Genomic DNA, 15,753 nt, shown 5'->3' with positions numbered 1-15,753 from the left:
TGTTAACCTAAATTGTCCGGATCATGTGTGTAAACTGCAACGGTCGTTGTATGGCTTAAAACAGGCCCCTCGGGCCTGGTTCACAAGACTGCACGACTACCTGGTTCAGATTGGGTTTCGTTCGTCCAAAATAGACATCTCTTTGTTTAATTTTGATTCAGGTCAAACTCGTGCCTATCTACTTGTGTATGTAGATGATATCCTCCTGATGGGAAACGATGCAGACATGATACAGGATGTACTCTCGAAGCTCTCAATTGTGTTTTGGATCCGTGATCTCGGCAAGCCGAAGTTCTTTTTAGGGATTGAAGCTGTCGATATGGCCGGTGGTATACTCCTTTCCCAGAAAAGATATATGACCGAGCTTCTTCGGAAAGCGGGTATGGATTCATGCAAACCTTTGGCAACGCCTATTGCTATGACGAGTCAGTCCGGGCCCTCAACTACAACCACTCTAGAGGATCCAACTCCGTACCGTCAGCTTGTGGGTTCGTTAATGTACCTGTTAATCACAAGGCCAGACCTATCCTTTGATGTCAACAGACTGTGTCAGTTCATGCACACCCCGACGGACGAACATTGGGCGGCATTGAAGAGGGTGCTTCGGTATGTCAAAGGCACTCTCGACCTCGGTCTTCGTCTTGCCCCTTCGACCACTCCGGTGATACATGCCTTCTCAGACTCGGACTGGGCAGGTTGCTCCATAGACCGGCGCTCAACAGGTGGTTACGCAGTTTTCCTAGGTCCCAATCCACTGTCTTGGGTTTCAAAGAAGCAACGCACGGTCGCTAGATCCTCTACAGAAGCCGAGTACAAGGCCCTGGCCGACATCGCTGCAGAAGTAACATGGATATAGTCGCTGTTACGTGAGCTCGGTCTGTTGCCGAAAACAGTTCCAGTACTTTGGTGTGATAACTTAGGAGCTACCTACTTGTGCTCTAATCCAGTTTTTCACGCTAGGACAAAAAACGTCGAAGTGGACTATCATTTTGTCCGGGACAAAGTAGCTTCTGGTGCACTCAAGGCTAATTTCGTGTCTACACACGATCAGCTGGCTAACATCTTTACTAAACCGTTGTCCGCTGCACGTTTTGATACGCTCTGGTGCAAGCTAGGCGTCGTACCCTGTCCCCCGCCTGCTTGAGGGGGAGTATCGGAGCAGTTAGTTTATGTTATTTATTTTGTATTACATTGATAAGTGAGTTTGTTTCAGGTTGTTAGAGTCTTGAGCTTTGGTCAGTACTGCTCCACCTTATGTGGTGCTTGAACCTGCTACATATATCTCTGTAATCTTCCGCTGCATAACATAGATATACAATCCAGAATTCTTCACTTCATTCTGACATCACAGGAACCAAAAAATAATAATAATAATAATAATAATAATAATAATAATAATAATAATAATAATAATAATAAATATATATATATATATATATATATATATATATATATATATATATATATATATATATATATATATATATATAAGGATGAGATCTGGTGCGAAGGACGTACCAAGTGAAACATGCGGTGAGATCTGAGTCGTTGATCAAATCTAGATCAACAACTCAAATCAATAAAAAAAAATTAAAAATGTGCATCCTAGAAGGTAGAAGCAAAGTGTTAAAAATGGCGCACTTAAGTGTTACAAAGACCCACCATAACGGTTAGAATGACGCACCTTAAGTATTAAAATTGCGCACTTTCAGTGTTAAAAATGTTGCATCTTAAGTCTTAAGTAGTAAAATTACACAGCTTAAGAGGGCGTTTGGTTCAGGTTATATTACATAACCAAGGAAATGTGACATTCCCGAGCTTACAGGTTATATTACATAACCAAGGGAATGTGACATTCCCGAGCTTACATTCCTATGTTTGGTTCATATTCTCTGAGGGAATAGAACATTCCATCCACATAGGATTTTGAAAGGAATGTGATTCCCTTCATTTTGTTAGGTTATGTAAGATAACCTTGGATATTTATAAATTTTGTCATTTTAATTTTAATTATTTAAAGATATATATTTTATGTTAGCTTATTTTTTATTATATATATATACAGGGGCGGACCCAGCATGGGGGCAGCTGCCCCCACTCACCCCACCCCCACCCCATATATAACCCTTGTATGTATATATGTATATATAGTACAAGTTTTAGTATAAGTATAATAAAAAGATAAAAATTAACAAAAGATGAGTAGATTAGGTGGTATGGTGCATGGTGGTATTATGAATATTTTTTATAAAGTTTTGATGTATTTTATTTTTCGTCCACATTCAACAATATTTATGGCTATAGTTTTAAGTGTTTTATTTTTTATCAAACTATCTATTTTATTTTAATGTGTTTCGACCCCACTGAAAAAGTTTTCTGGGTCCGCCACTATATATATATATATATATATATATATATATATATATATATATATATATATATATATATATATATATATATATGAGTTAATTACCGAAATGGTCCCTTGACTATAGTGAAATTATCAATTTAGTCCTTGACTATTTTTTTTTACCAATTAAGTCCTTCAACTTTAAAAATTTTAACCAATTTGTCCTCCGTTTGTTTGACCGTTAGTCAACCGTTAACTTGGGACCAAATTGGTAATTTGCTATAGTCAAGGGACCAATTTGGTAATTAACTTTAAGGATGGACAATTCGGTTCAGTTTTCTCGAACCGAACCGTACCAAACTAATTAGATTTGCCTCAACTTTAAAAATTTTAACCAATTTGTTCCTCCGTTTGTTTAACCGTTAGTCAACCGTTAACTTGGGACCAAATTGGTAATTTGCTATAGTCAAGGGACCAATTTGGTAATTAACTTTAAGGGTGGACAATTCGGTTCACTTTTCTCGAACCGAACCGTACCAAACTAGTTAGATTCGGTAATATACCAAACAACCGAACGGTAATAGATTCTACCGAACCGAATACCGTTAAGCGCGTATTCTTGTCCAACAATGTGCATGGGCGCACGAGAAGCTATATCCGCACATGAACCCTTCCCTATATATATTGGTCATTCTTTCCAAACTTCACCTCTATATTAGACTGCCAACTCACTTCACCTCTATAACCCCTTCCCTAAAGAGTCAATGCCGAGGCTCGAACCCACTCCTTTTCATATGGGAATGCAACCCGGGTGTCATTAAACCACAAGATCTTGGCATATATATATATATATATATATATATATATATATATATATATATATATATATATTCTAATCATTAAAAACATTAAAAAATAAAAATTATTTTAAATTATAAACACTAAAAAATTAATATTATTTAGGTTAAATTATTAGAATATAGAATAGTAGCATGATAATTTTTTTATAATTTAGAAGTCGGCCCACAGGTTGTTGACCTGTGGGGCCCACGAGCCTGCATGAAGCGGGTTAGGGTTGCATAATCCTAACCAGTGGGCTTCATGGGCTGGCCCACTATGGCCTACGAATAAAAAAGTCCGTATTGGAGCGGACTGACCCGCATTGACACCCCTACTCGGCAAGACAAAAATACAAGATAGTGGAAAAGCAGAAGACGAAAGATCTGTACCTGTCTGTGCTTCTGTTACTCAACAGCACCATCGTTTTATTTAGCATTTTAGGCATAGCAGCAATTGCACCACCAGGGAGGAAGTAAGGGCTCCTTCTCGGATCTGTAGTGAGAGATATTACATCAATCATAAATTTTACATTTTTGTTTGAGGCATTGCCATGAATTTGGAAGAATATGTATATATTTTTCTGCATGCCATTTTCTCATTTAAAACAAAACTAAAAGCAGTTTGAGGACCCAGACACCAGCAGGAGGATCACGGTAGCCAGTTAGAAGAGCAAAAACATAACTCCTAACATTTTCTTTGCGAGTCATATGCAATATAACCACTTATTGTTAGATACTTCTTGCATTATAGCAGCACCATCAAGCATATTAAAAAAGTAATGAAATCATTCAAACAAGATGAAAATAAAGTTCAGAAAGCATTTCCTTGATTAATTTGTGTTTCTGAAACGCTACGATATTTTGTACATAGAAGTATAGAACTACGGCTATATATGATAAGATAGAAGCAGAATAAAGTAACTAAACCTAAGTTACAACTACTTAGCTGAGTTATGTTTCTATATCCTTAGCTATGATAATTGTTATATGAAGATGAAACAGTTCTGACCAGCTCTTTTTCATGTGTGACAGGGAAGGTATTTACGTCTAAATGGATACAACAATGCTCCCTAGATGCGTCGCTCATTCATTGGCGATTAAATTGGTGGAAGGGGTAGAGAGAAATTCATCTAAGATTTCCCCCAAAACCCATTATCCCCACAAGAGCACCTTCCATCCTTGAAATGGTGAAAACCTTCGCAATCTCTGACAGAGATTTCTCTCCGAATTGCCATAGAGATAAATTTGACAAGGTTATGACAGCTCTGGCACATGTAAAGGTTTTTAGTTACTGAAATAGGCATCCCGGGAACGCTATTTAGCAGCCCAAATGCAATAGCCGACCTCTCACTGTGCCCACAAAAAATCTCAGCTTTTGAAGCTTCAACTTCATCTACAACACTTCTTTCTGGTTCATCAAGGCCAGCTGCTTTCATTTTATCGAAAAATCCTTTTAGAACTCCATTTATTTGCTTTATTTCAGGGTGGAAATTATCGCCACTAAGGAATGCATGAACTTTGCCTTTTACTTCTATCCAGCAGCACCCGGGATCAATATCTAGCCCCTTTACTCTCATCAATTTTTTGAGTCTAGCGACTTCATCCCACTTTTCACAATCAAAGTACAGGTTGAATACGAGGGTATAATACCCCAGATTTATTTCATCCATTTCAAGAATGTGTCTAGCAGCAAGTTCCCCGAGTTCAAGATTCCTGTAGATCCTACATGAATTCAACAAGGCTCCCCAAATAGCTGTGTCAGGTTTTATCGCCATTTTCTGTATAAAGTCATAAGCGTCTTCCAGTTGCCCAGCTCGGCCCAGTAGATCAACCACACAAGCATAATGCTTCAGATTTGGTTTGATAAAAAACTTAGATTCCATAATGTCAAAATACTCGAGGCCTTGATTCACCATCCCGGACTTACTACAGGCACATAATAGAGATATAAAAGTAATCTCACTTGGCTTTAAGTTCGAATTTATCATTCTATCAAATAACTCTATCGCAAGTTCACCTTGCCCCCGCTGGGCATAGCCTGTAAGCATAATGTTCCAAGCTGCCACGTCTTGCTGCTGCGTATTAAATAGATTCAACGCAGGGCCCATTTTTCCACACCTAACATACAAATCAAGAAGAGCATTGGGCAAAAATCCGTCAAAAGCCATCCCATTTCTCAGCACATATGCATGTATCTCTTTACCACACATTAAAGCTCCTATCCTAGCACACGCAGAAAGAGAAGAGATCAAGGTAATTGAATTTGGATCCATAGTGAACGTCATTTTCCGGAAAAAAATCAAAGCTTCATAACTTCGATTGTTAATCCGAAGACCAAGTATAATAGATGTCCAGGATATCACATCCTTTCTGGGGATCTCATAAAAGACTTCCAAAGCCTTATCGATACAACCACATTTGGAATATAAATCAATGAGTGTGTTTGCAACGATTATATATGCTACAAATCCCATCCTTTTGGCAAGCTCATGAAGCTTAATCCCCATATCTAGAAATCCCATAGAAGCACATGCAGATATAACGGAAGCAATGGCTATCTCATCCGGCTTGACACCCACCATCTCCATTGTTTTATATGTTTCCACTGCCTTTTCAGGCAAATCGTTATTCTGGTAAGCTGAAATCATTGCAGTCCATGACACCACATCTTTGCACTCAATCCTCGAAAAAACTTTTTGCACTTCCCCCAAATTCCCAACAGCAGAGTACAACTGAATTAGTGAATTACCCAACGAAACATCATCCCCGTATTCCATTTTAGCCACATAGCCATGTAAAGCTCTCCCTAACCTCTCATCACAAAGAACCTCACATGCAGAGATCACACTCGTCATGGTCATTAAATTCGGATGATCACCAAACTCTCTCATCAAGAAGAACAAGCTCAAACCTTCCAAATAGTCACCATTCTCAAAATACCCAGATATCATGGCATTCCATGAGATCGTATCCCTCCTAGGCATTCCATCAAACACCTTCCTGGCACTAACAATGTCACCGCATTTCATGTACATAGTCATCATTGCATTAACAACATCAATATCACACCCAAACCCAAACCTAACTACATGAACATGAATCTCTCTACCTATTTTCCAATCAGGTATTCCGCCACAAGTCCTCAACACGCAAGTGAAAGTATAAACATCAGGCCTATATCCCACCCACAACATACGATGATACAAATCCAAAGCCTCATCAAAGTAGCCATTTTTGGCGTACCCGCCAATCAAAACATTCCAAGAGAACACATCTCTCTCCGTCATTTTCCCAAACACATACCAAGCATCTCCCAAATTCCCCAACTTGACAAGCATAGCCAGCAAAGAATTCCCGAGCCTCAAGCTCAACTGGGACATCGAATTCAGTACAAAAGAACATATCATACCCCCTTCTTTCGACGCTCGTTTGAATTCGCAAAGCCTAATCAAATAAACAAACGTTTCTTCGTCAATATTACTGCAAAGGTCTTGTCTCGAGTTCAAGAAACTTACGGCTTGGTCTAGCTGGCTTTGGAGGCATAGTCGAGTGAGGTGAGAGTTGGGGTCAGCAGAGGAGGGAGTGGAAGTAGAGCAGAGGGTAGAATTCTGCTGGGTTTTTAACAGATAAAACTTGTGGGGCTTACTGAAAATCTTGGAAAAGCTCAGTTCTTTGGTGATATGAAGCTTGGAGAAGTGAGGGTTGAGGGTGGTTGGGGTTTTAGCTGTTGCAACCACCGTCTTCCAAGACACCGAGGAAGGAAACATTACCTCGCCGGAGGCGAACTCGGCGAACGCGTTTTTCCTGCAGTAATCAGTACCTAAACTGGGACCAAAGTGCCAATAATTTCCATTCTTGATGTATGGATCCTTAATTGTAAAGGAAAATGATAGAACAACTAATATGATAGCCTTAATTAATTACGTTATTATGAAATTTGACAGTTTTCTTCTTTGGACAAATGATGCATTATCCGCCATGTAGCAACTTGCTAATTATGAAGATCATTTAAATTTATGTTAATCTCAATAAAAAGCATCAAAATTATTCATGTGGTAGAGTACGTATGAAATCAAACTTATTCATGATTACAAAAATCAGTCTAAGTGTCCGCCTAGACGCTAGGCGTCTCTAAAGTGTGATTATTTTTTCTTAGACGATCGTTTAGCGCCTAATTCGGCCAACTTGACCGCTTAATAACCGTCTAGCACGGAACTCGATCGAATATCGAATGCTCTCTTTATATAAAAGAGAGCATTCAGGTGCGAACTACGCGTTCAGGATAGAACTGCGAACTCTCCAGCTCACGTCACGTATTCAGATCTAGGTGCACTTACAGGGCGTTTGGTTGGAGGGATTTTAAATTCCCTTCCTACTTAATTCCCACCTAATTCCAAAGGCCATTAAATTCCGTAGTTTGGTTGGAGGGAATTGCAATTCCATGGAATTGCAATTTCCCAATTTTCATGGAATTAAAATCCCATGTCCCCCCTGGTATTTTAATTCCTGGGAAAAAAAGATAGTGATGAGTCAAAATTACCCCTTCCTTTTTTAACCTAAAATTAATGTCTAACAACAATAATGGACATTTTTTACTTTATACTACTTATTCCCTTTCAATTCCCATGTATACCAAACATTGGAATTGAAATTCCCAGTAATTCTATTCCTGTCAACCAAACACTGGAATTTAAATTACCACTTTATTCCCAGTAATTCAACTCCCATGGAATTACAATTCCTTTCCCACATAATTCCCCCCCTCCAACCAAACGCCCTGTTATAGTTATAAGTAGGTACACTTGTATGTGAAAGTAGGTACACATATAGTTATAAGTAGGTGCACTTGTATGTGAAAGTAAGTGCACCCGATCAATGAATGTTAACAATGCAAAATTACATGTACTTGTAGGTGAAAATATGTGCACTTGTAAGTAATTTTACCTTCACTTTTTTCTTGTATAGGTGCACCAACTACTTGCACATATAACACATTTACATGCACCAAAGGACACATAGGGTGCGCTGGTTGGTTCGCAATTCTTTCTTGGGCGACCAACTATGCTTATTCATACTTGTCCTTAATGAAAAAAAAAATGACAGGTGTTAATTAAACATATTATGTGCGTATGAAGACTAGAGTCTAACCAATAAACTGGTTACGTGATTTACGATTTATCTTTACTGTGACTCTAAGAAAGGAATTTGATAAGTTTAAGATTAATTCGAAGGAGTTGAAGAGTTCTACTACATAGACTCTAAATCATACTTTTTAAACTTTATTTCTTATGTGACGGACACTGATTGACTACTTTTTGTTACGTGAGCATTAATACAAGTGTCTATGTCAAAAATTTGTATGTGGGAGTAAAAATTAGGAATAGAAAATGAGAGTACATGTACTACTTTCTGAGCTGAAATCACTTAAATATTAAAAAAATAATAATAATACTCGCCCTTATCATTTTATTACGTTACTTGAGTTATAACGTAGAATCTGTATTCACCACGTTTGCTGATTATTATTTAGTGGGTTTTCCTAAAATATCAATCACGCTCTGGGCGGTTCTTCACTCGGACAGTCACACTCTTCTTATCGGCGGCGACTGGAGAGCCAAAATCGAATCCTAGAAGAATGCAGATGCAGTACAAGAATCTGGGCAGATCCGGGCTGAAAGTTTCCCAGCTCTCTTTTGGCGCCTGGGTTACTTTCGGCAACCAGCTGGACGTGAAGGAGGCGAAGTCCATCCTGCAGTGCTGCCGCGACCACGGCGTGAATTTCTTCGACAACGCCGAGGTGTACGCCAATGGCCGCGCCGAGGAGATCATGGGCCAGGCCATCCGGGAGCTGGGGTGGAAGCGCTCCGACATCGTCGTCTCCACCAAGATCTTCTGGGGCGGCCCCGGACCCAATGACAAGGGCTTGTCCCGGAAACACATCGTGGAGGGCACCAAGGCCTCCCTCAAGAGGCTCGATATGGATTATGTGGACTTGATCTACTGCCACCGCCCCGATACCAGTACCCCCATTGAGGAGACGGTTAGGGCTATGAACTATGTGATCGATAAGGGTTGGGCTTTTTACTGGGGAACTAGCGAGTGGTCGGCGCAGCAGATCACTGAGGCTTGGAGTGTGGCTCAGCGATTGGATCTCGTTGGACCCATTGTTGAACAGCCCGAGTATAATCTCCTCTCTCGCCATAAGGTATTATTATTCTCTTTTACTTCAAATCTTTCTTAAAATTGTGCTATTTTCTGGATTTTTAAGAAAATCTTTGTGTACTATCATATATGGATGGGGCCAGGGACTATTTCTATCCTGAGCCTTTACCCTGAGTTAAATTTAGGTCTTCAGTTAATGCATTCAATCAAATTGGAACTCTAGCAAGTTGTTTTTTTTTTACTGTATGTGACTTTATTGTTGAGCCTGGGAATTAATTTATGAAGTCAAATCTGTAGGACCATTTTATGACAGTTGCAGTGAGAATATTACATATTGGGGATTGGAACATGTTGTGCTATTCATTTCTGTGTTTTCCTTTTACCCCTTCTGTTTCAGTTATTTCTGATCTTGCTGGCTCATTTGGATCTGAACAATAAAGTTTGGATCTTGGGCAGGGGCTCTGGGGCTTAGGATTAGTCTGGCGAACTTATAGATTGTTAAATGAGCTTGATTGAATGCAATGGATGGTCCAAAGTTTTCTGTATTTTAAGATGCTATAATCTTATTAAATGAGCTTGATTGAACGCAATGGATGCAGGATGGATTGTTAATCCTAGTCTTTTTCTACGGTTTTCTCTATTTACTGCGCCAGTATTGTAATTGCTGTTGATAGATATGAATATGAATTTGCCTGATATTTACTACGTGAAGTGTATTGAGATAAAGAATGGTCTGATTCTTGCAGGTTGAAGCTGAGTACCTCCCTCTGTATAGTAATTACGGTATTGGTCTCACTACATGGAGTCCACTTGCTTCTGGAGTGCTGACCGGAAAGTATACCTCTGGAAACATTCCACCTGATAGTAGGTTTGCTCTGGAAAATTACAAGGTAATTCCTCGATTTAAAAAAAAAAAAAAAAGCTATGGTTTTTGTTTCACTCTTTTCTTGTTGGACATGGCACTCTTGAGGTACACTTGATTGATGAGTTAGAAAGCTTCTTTTTCCTTGTATATGCATAATATTGGGGTGAAATTGTGAAAAGCATGCTTATCCTATTTTGAGTTAAATGCATTTGTATTTGTACGTGTCCATATTTGTGTATGTTCATTATATTTCTTTGTTCAATTGTCACTAATTTACCACAATTGAGCAATAATTAATTCTCCTCTGATTCATCAAGAAAAGAGTAAACCCTCTCGGAGTGTCTTGCAGAATCTTGCTAGTAGGTCATTGGTGGATGACGTGTTGAAGAAAGTGAACGGATTGAAACCAATTGCTGATGAGTTGGGTGTGACTTTGGCACAACTCGCAATTGCGTGGTGTGCTACGAATCCCAATGTTTCATCTGTTATTACTGGCGCCACCAAAGAGTCTCAGGTCTGCCCACTCTTTTCCTTAAACATTTTAGTGATTGAATAATGAATAAAATCAAGAACCGACGTCTTTCTATGTGCCAAATCAAGAACACCGATTTTAATTGAAATAGCTTATTTTGCAAAAAACCTTTTTACAAGCTAGCACCTGTGATGGATAATCTGATCTCTATGTTCATCTGTTTGAAGTAGCATTGCTATAATCTGATCTTTCATTGCTAATATATGCAGATTAAAGAGAACATGAAAGCTATTGAAGCCATTCCCAAGCTAGCACCCGTGATGGATAAAATTGAAGCTGCAGTTCAAACGAAACCAAAGCGCCCAGATTCTTATCGCTAGGTGCGCTGCTACATACACGAAGTCCTTAGTTCTAATATACATCGCTACACAGCCATTGATTTTCATTCCTGGCTTTCTTTGTACCTTTTGGTTTATTTCTGCAACAGAACTTTGTCGAGAACAGCATGCTATGCTGCTTTTGGTATTTTCATTTCAGTGGGTGCAATTGTGTTTGATGGTGGACATATTTGTTGAAAACTGCATAAAGTTGGGTTGTACATTGTTGGTTTAATGGCTTCTGGTTTATATTACTCCATATTGTTTTTAATCTAGTTTGTATTTGTCTCCATGTACTACTGGAAAACAAACAATTTGGCAGTTGCCTGGATCTTGGAAATGGTTGTTTCCCAGAAGCTTAAAACTAGTTTGCTAAGGCTTTAATTTGGCACACTTGAGTTTGTTTGTTTGTTTTTGTTTTTTTAAGGAATAAGGTTCAAATAAAAGTGCAATTAGCCTCTAAATGTATGCAATTTCACCTGATAGCAGATTACCATCAATTATCATCAATTTTAGTAGGTTACTTGCTTACGTGACAGCTGAGTTGGCGTTTTTAATAATTTTTAAATAAATTTTAATAATAATTTTTAAAAAAGAAAAATATTAAAATGCCGACTCAGCTGTCACGTAAGTAGATAACTTGCTAAAATTGATGGTAACCTACTATCTGGTGAAATTGCATATATTTGGAGTGTTCAGTGCCTAACTGCACGTAGTGGCCTAATTGTATTTTTAGGTTTGGTCAATTTGAACCTTATTCATTTTTTTTAATAGCTTATTTTAAAGAATTTTTTTAAAGCAAATAGCTTATTTTTAAAAGTAACTTTTAAAAGAATATCTAACTAGCGGACAAAATCTAGAACAAAATTAATAATCAAGAGATTAATTATGAACAAATTGAAAGTCGAATATAAAAATTAATAAATATCAATAATCAATCGATTATTCTTGGAATTAAATCTAAATTAAATTAATTAAGAAAATTGACATTAAAAAATAAAACTAATAAACTATATTTCGAAGTAACTTTTTTTTTTTTTGTTTTTTTTTTTTTTTTTGTTTTCAAGTTTGAGCCTTTAAGCTTCATTTATCCATTATAAACTGCTATACTTATTAACATATTGAGATGTTGGGCAAAAAGGTCATATTTGATAAATTCAATAACATTTTATCCTTTTATTACCAAAAATGTCTTTTAAATGAGAAGGGAAAATGGCACTTTTCCCCCCTGAGTTATATACATATAGCATTTTTTCCTCCTAAATGATTGAAGTGGCTGTTTTTCCCCCTGAAATGTTAATTGGACATATTTACCCTTAAACTAAATATTTAATTTATTTTTTTTCTCCAACAAATTATGACCATAATTTGGTTCAAACTAAACAAACACTATAGCAACCAAACCGAAATATTCCAATTACAATTTAGAATCGAAATTCGATATTTAGAGTTTGTTAAAATCGTGAACCGGAACGGACGGTTCATGTTCCGAACTGAAGAAATAAAATACATTTATTGTTGAATTTAGACTATTTTAAAATAAAAAATATAATTTTAAAATAAAGACGGTTCAAAATCGCGAATCAGATCCGGAACCGCCGATTCACGGTTCAAGATTCAATTTTTTTGATACATAATTTTAATAAATTGACATTTAAATATTGGGTTCTAGATCTGAATTATAACCGTAAACTATTAATTCGATTGCTTTAGTATCCGGTTCAATTCAAACCGAACCGTGGTCATCCCTACGTATACGCAATAATTTGTTGGAGTAGTAAAATAAATAAAATGTTTACTTTAAGGGTATAAATGTCAATTTAATATATCAGGGGGGAAAAAACACCACTTTTAGAATAATTGAGGGGGCTAATGTGCTTACCTAAATAATTGAGGGGGGAAAAAGTGCTATAACTATATAACTCAGGGGTAAAAAGTGCCATTTTCCCAAATGAGAATTTGAAATAAAATATCCATAAATTCAATAGTCTATTTATGTGTGATAAGTGAATGTCGTTCTCTTAAAAGACACTTTGAATTAGTGTCCTCCTGGTTTGTCCATAGGTCAACAAACAAGTTTGTTCATGTTTTGGCTAAAATTGCTAGTTCTCAGTCTGATCCAATTATTTGATTATCTACTGTTCCTTCTTGTATTGAACACCTGATTAATGAAGTTTAATGTTTTTCTTAAAAAAAAAAAATCAGATCGCTGCACACTATAAGTCTATAACAAATGACAAATTAAGCAAATTAAGTAAAGTGACAAACTGGTCTTTAGTATATTCAAATTACTACTCACAGTACAGATAGAGTTCAGTGAAGTGACAAACTGGTCTTTAGTATATTCAAATTACTACTCACAGTATAGATAGAGTTAAGGACAAACTAATCCAATTAAGTAAAATGACAGAGTCTAATAAACTACTCATATTAAGCTAAAAAAATTTAAAAAAATCATTTCAGTAATTACACTATCGTAATTATAAAAATATCATCACATTTTTTCTTTAATTTGTAGCCCTTAATCAACTTAGATCAACTATATAGGTTTCACTTTGCAGGTGAGAATCTGTGGACAAATTCAAATCATTGATCTGTAAGATATGATTAATAGGAAATTAAGTAAAAATTAAACGAGTCATTTTTATAAATATTATAAACTTTTAAAATTTGTAGGTATTTATGAAAATGATTTTTTTTTTTAATATTTCCAATTGTTAGATCTACTAGATCAATGGTTTGGATTTGTCCATAAATTCTCATCGATTAATATCTGTTTAATATTGCCAAGTACCTTGTGCTCAGATGGTATGTAGTGACCTTTTCTATGTGGATGGGAGGTCATGAGATCTAGTCTCAGTGGAGACAGTGTTTGGTATATATATATGAGTAAATACCAGCGGAGGTCCTCTGACTTTGGTGGCACTGCCACTTTTAATCCTCAACTTTCAAATCAATCATTCTTAGTCCTCTTACTTTTTGTTTCTAGCCATCTATGGTCCTTCCGTTAAACTTGACCATCTAATGCCGTTTTCTCAAGGGTAATTCAGTCCTTTCATAATTAATTTATTAATTATTATGTTTGCCGAGTCATACCGAGATATCCCGACGTCGTTTTGACACAACCTTCGTACCAGCTTTTGTAAGCCATTTTGATTCACAAGCTGGTTTTGTACACGTTCATAGATGGGGAAACCATTGTTTGACTATTCTGATGAGGAAATTAAACATAATAATTAATAAATTAATTATGAAAGGACTAAATTATCTTTTAGAAAACGGCATTAGATGGTCAAGTTTAACGAAAGGACCATAGATGGCTAGAAACAAAAAGTACGAGGACTAAAAGTGGTTGATTTAAAAGTTGAGGACTAAAAGTGGCAGTGCCACCAAAGTCGGAGGACCTCCGCTGATATTTACTCTATATATATATATATATATATATATATATATATATATATATATATATATATATATATATATTAATGGCGCACATTAAGTATTAACTTCACCTTAAGCACATGCATATTAAGTATAAAACTCACACACCTAAAGTTTCAACAACTACTCATATTAAGCACCTCACGCACCTTAAATTTTAACAACTACTCACATTAAGCACAAATCATACGCACCTTAAATTTACCTAGATGCAAAAATGATCAAATTGCCATTGTATTTTTTCTTTTTAATTTTAATAATCTTGGACGTTAATCTAAGCAAGATTAATGACTCATATTTAACCGCACAACACCGCACCTGGTGCTGTCAATCGCGCCAGAACCTAATTCTATATATATATATATATGAAAATGAAATAAATAGTCAAATCAAAATGTCACTTATAATTTTAAAATGAATCCAAAAACGACAAAAGGAAAGAAAATAAATAATTTTTCAAGAAAAGAAAGAAAATGAATTTTATCTTGCAGCCTTGCTTCACGCAAGTAACACAATCGAACGGAGGGAATTATGTGATGCATTCGCACGTTTGTTTTCTTTCACACACGTAGCATCGTGGCCGTCGAAAACTACAGATTAGGGCCCATTTCATTACCGCTAACGTTATTTGTTGGCACGCTTTCCAATTTGTTTGGTTGGATTTCCACTTCTCACACTAAAGCGCGTGTAGGTGAGTTTTTTTTCTTGAATATATTAGGTTTATAATTTACACCAAAATAATAATTTTAAGCTTCCATAACTCGTGCTCAAGAGTCACACTCTTTTGTTTGCACGGGTTTAACTCACTGGTTCAGTAAATAGTATATGAGAGAAGAGACCAATGTTCAAATCTTAACCGCGGTAGTGTAAAAATTATGTTAAAAGTTGACAGATTCCTTGTGCGAACATGCACTTGACATTGTTTGTGAGTCATTAAGTAATCATGATTTAAATCTTTCCGATGCTCTGTTGGACAGGGTTGTGGGGCCCTTGGAGATTCAACCTTTTAGAAGAAGAGGCACACTCTCTGGACCAGGGGCTTGCCCGGAACAAGCAACAATCTAATCCTAGGTCATAATTGCACTTATAATGTAATGATGTATTATGACATCCTCAATAGTTGGGTTTTTTCTCTATTTTTTTGTAGGTCCCAACATCCACTATCTCAACTCAAACACAACAACTTTTCTTCCTATTAGTTTTAAGTTTTTTCTCAATTTTTTGTGGACCCACCATTTTACCTTCAC

General features: G+C 36.7%; 2 protein-coding genes across 3 annotated transcripts; one reads left to right on the top strand and one right to left on the bottom strand.

The window, feature by feature from the left end:
* Positions 1–3,990: 3,990 nt before the first annotated feature.
* Positions 3,991–7,065, bottom strand: LOC109175814 (pentatricopeptide repeat-containing protein At1g15510, chloroplastic). Its single transcript, XM_019325173.1, has 2 exons — positions 4,291–7,065; positions 3,991–4,240 (listed from the first exon to the last, which is right to left on the bottom strand). Exon 1 carries the CDS (start codon positions 6,954–6,956, stop codon positions 4,320–4,322), a length of 2,637 nt encoding a protein of 878 aa, XP_019180718.1. The 5' UTR covers positions 6,957–7,065; the 3' UTR covers positions 3,991–4,240; positions 4,291–4,319.
* A 1,636-nt stretch (positions 7,066–8,701) lies between these two features.
* LOC109175821 (probable voltage-gated potassium channel subunit beta) lies at positions 8,702–11,432 on the top strand. Of its 2 annotated transcripts, XM_019325180.1 has the most exons (5): positions 8,702–9,394; positions 10,098–10,241; positions 10,539–10,730; positions 10,958–11,068; positions 11,176–11,432. In XM_019325180.1, the coding sequence occupies exons 1-4, from the start codon at positions 8,825–8,827 to the stop codon at positions 11,066–11,068; spliced, it is 1,017 nt and encodes a 338-aa protein (XP_019180725.1). In that variant the 5' UTR covers positions 8,702–8,824; the 3' UTR covers positions 11,176–11,432. The 2 variants fall into 2 exon arrangements, with proteins under 2 accessions (XP_019180725.1, XP_019180726.1); XM_019325181.1 differs by having other exon boundaries at positions 8,703–9,394; positions 10,566–10,730; positions 10,958–11,432.
* The last annotated feature ends 4,321 nt before the right edge of the window (positions 11,433–15,753 follow it).

This window comes from Ipomoea nil, unplaced genomic scaffold, assembly GCF_001879475.1.
Source record: "Ipomoea nil cultivar Tokyo-kokei standard unplaced genomic scaffold, Asagao_1.1 scaffold0688, whole genome shotgun sequence".
Taxonomy (NCBI): domain Eukaryota; kingdom Viridiplantae; phylum Streptophyta; class Magnoliopsida; order Solanales; family Convolvulaceae; genus Ipomoea; species Ipomoea nil.
This window is presented reverse-complemented; position numbering and strand designations above follow the sequence as displayed.

Bases quoted from the DNA above. Each gene is read 5' to 3' on its own strand.
- LOC109175814 (XM_019325173.1), bottom strand. From the start codon at position 6,956: ATGTTTCCTTCCTCGGTGTCTTGGAAGACGGTGGTTGCAACAGCTAAA.
- LOC109175821 (XM_019325180.1), top strand. From the start codon at position 8,825: ATGCAGATGCAGTACAAGAATCTGGGCAGATCCGGGCTGAAAGTTTCC. The intron at 10,242-10,538 runs GTAATTCCTCGA...CATCAAGAAAAG, and splicing joins TTGCTCTGGAAAATTACAAG to AGTAAACCCTCTCGGAGTGT. The intron at 10,731-10,957 runs GTCTGCCCACTC...TAATATATGCAG, and splicing joins GCGCCACCAAAGAGTCTCAG to ATTAAAGAGAACATGAAAGC.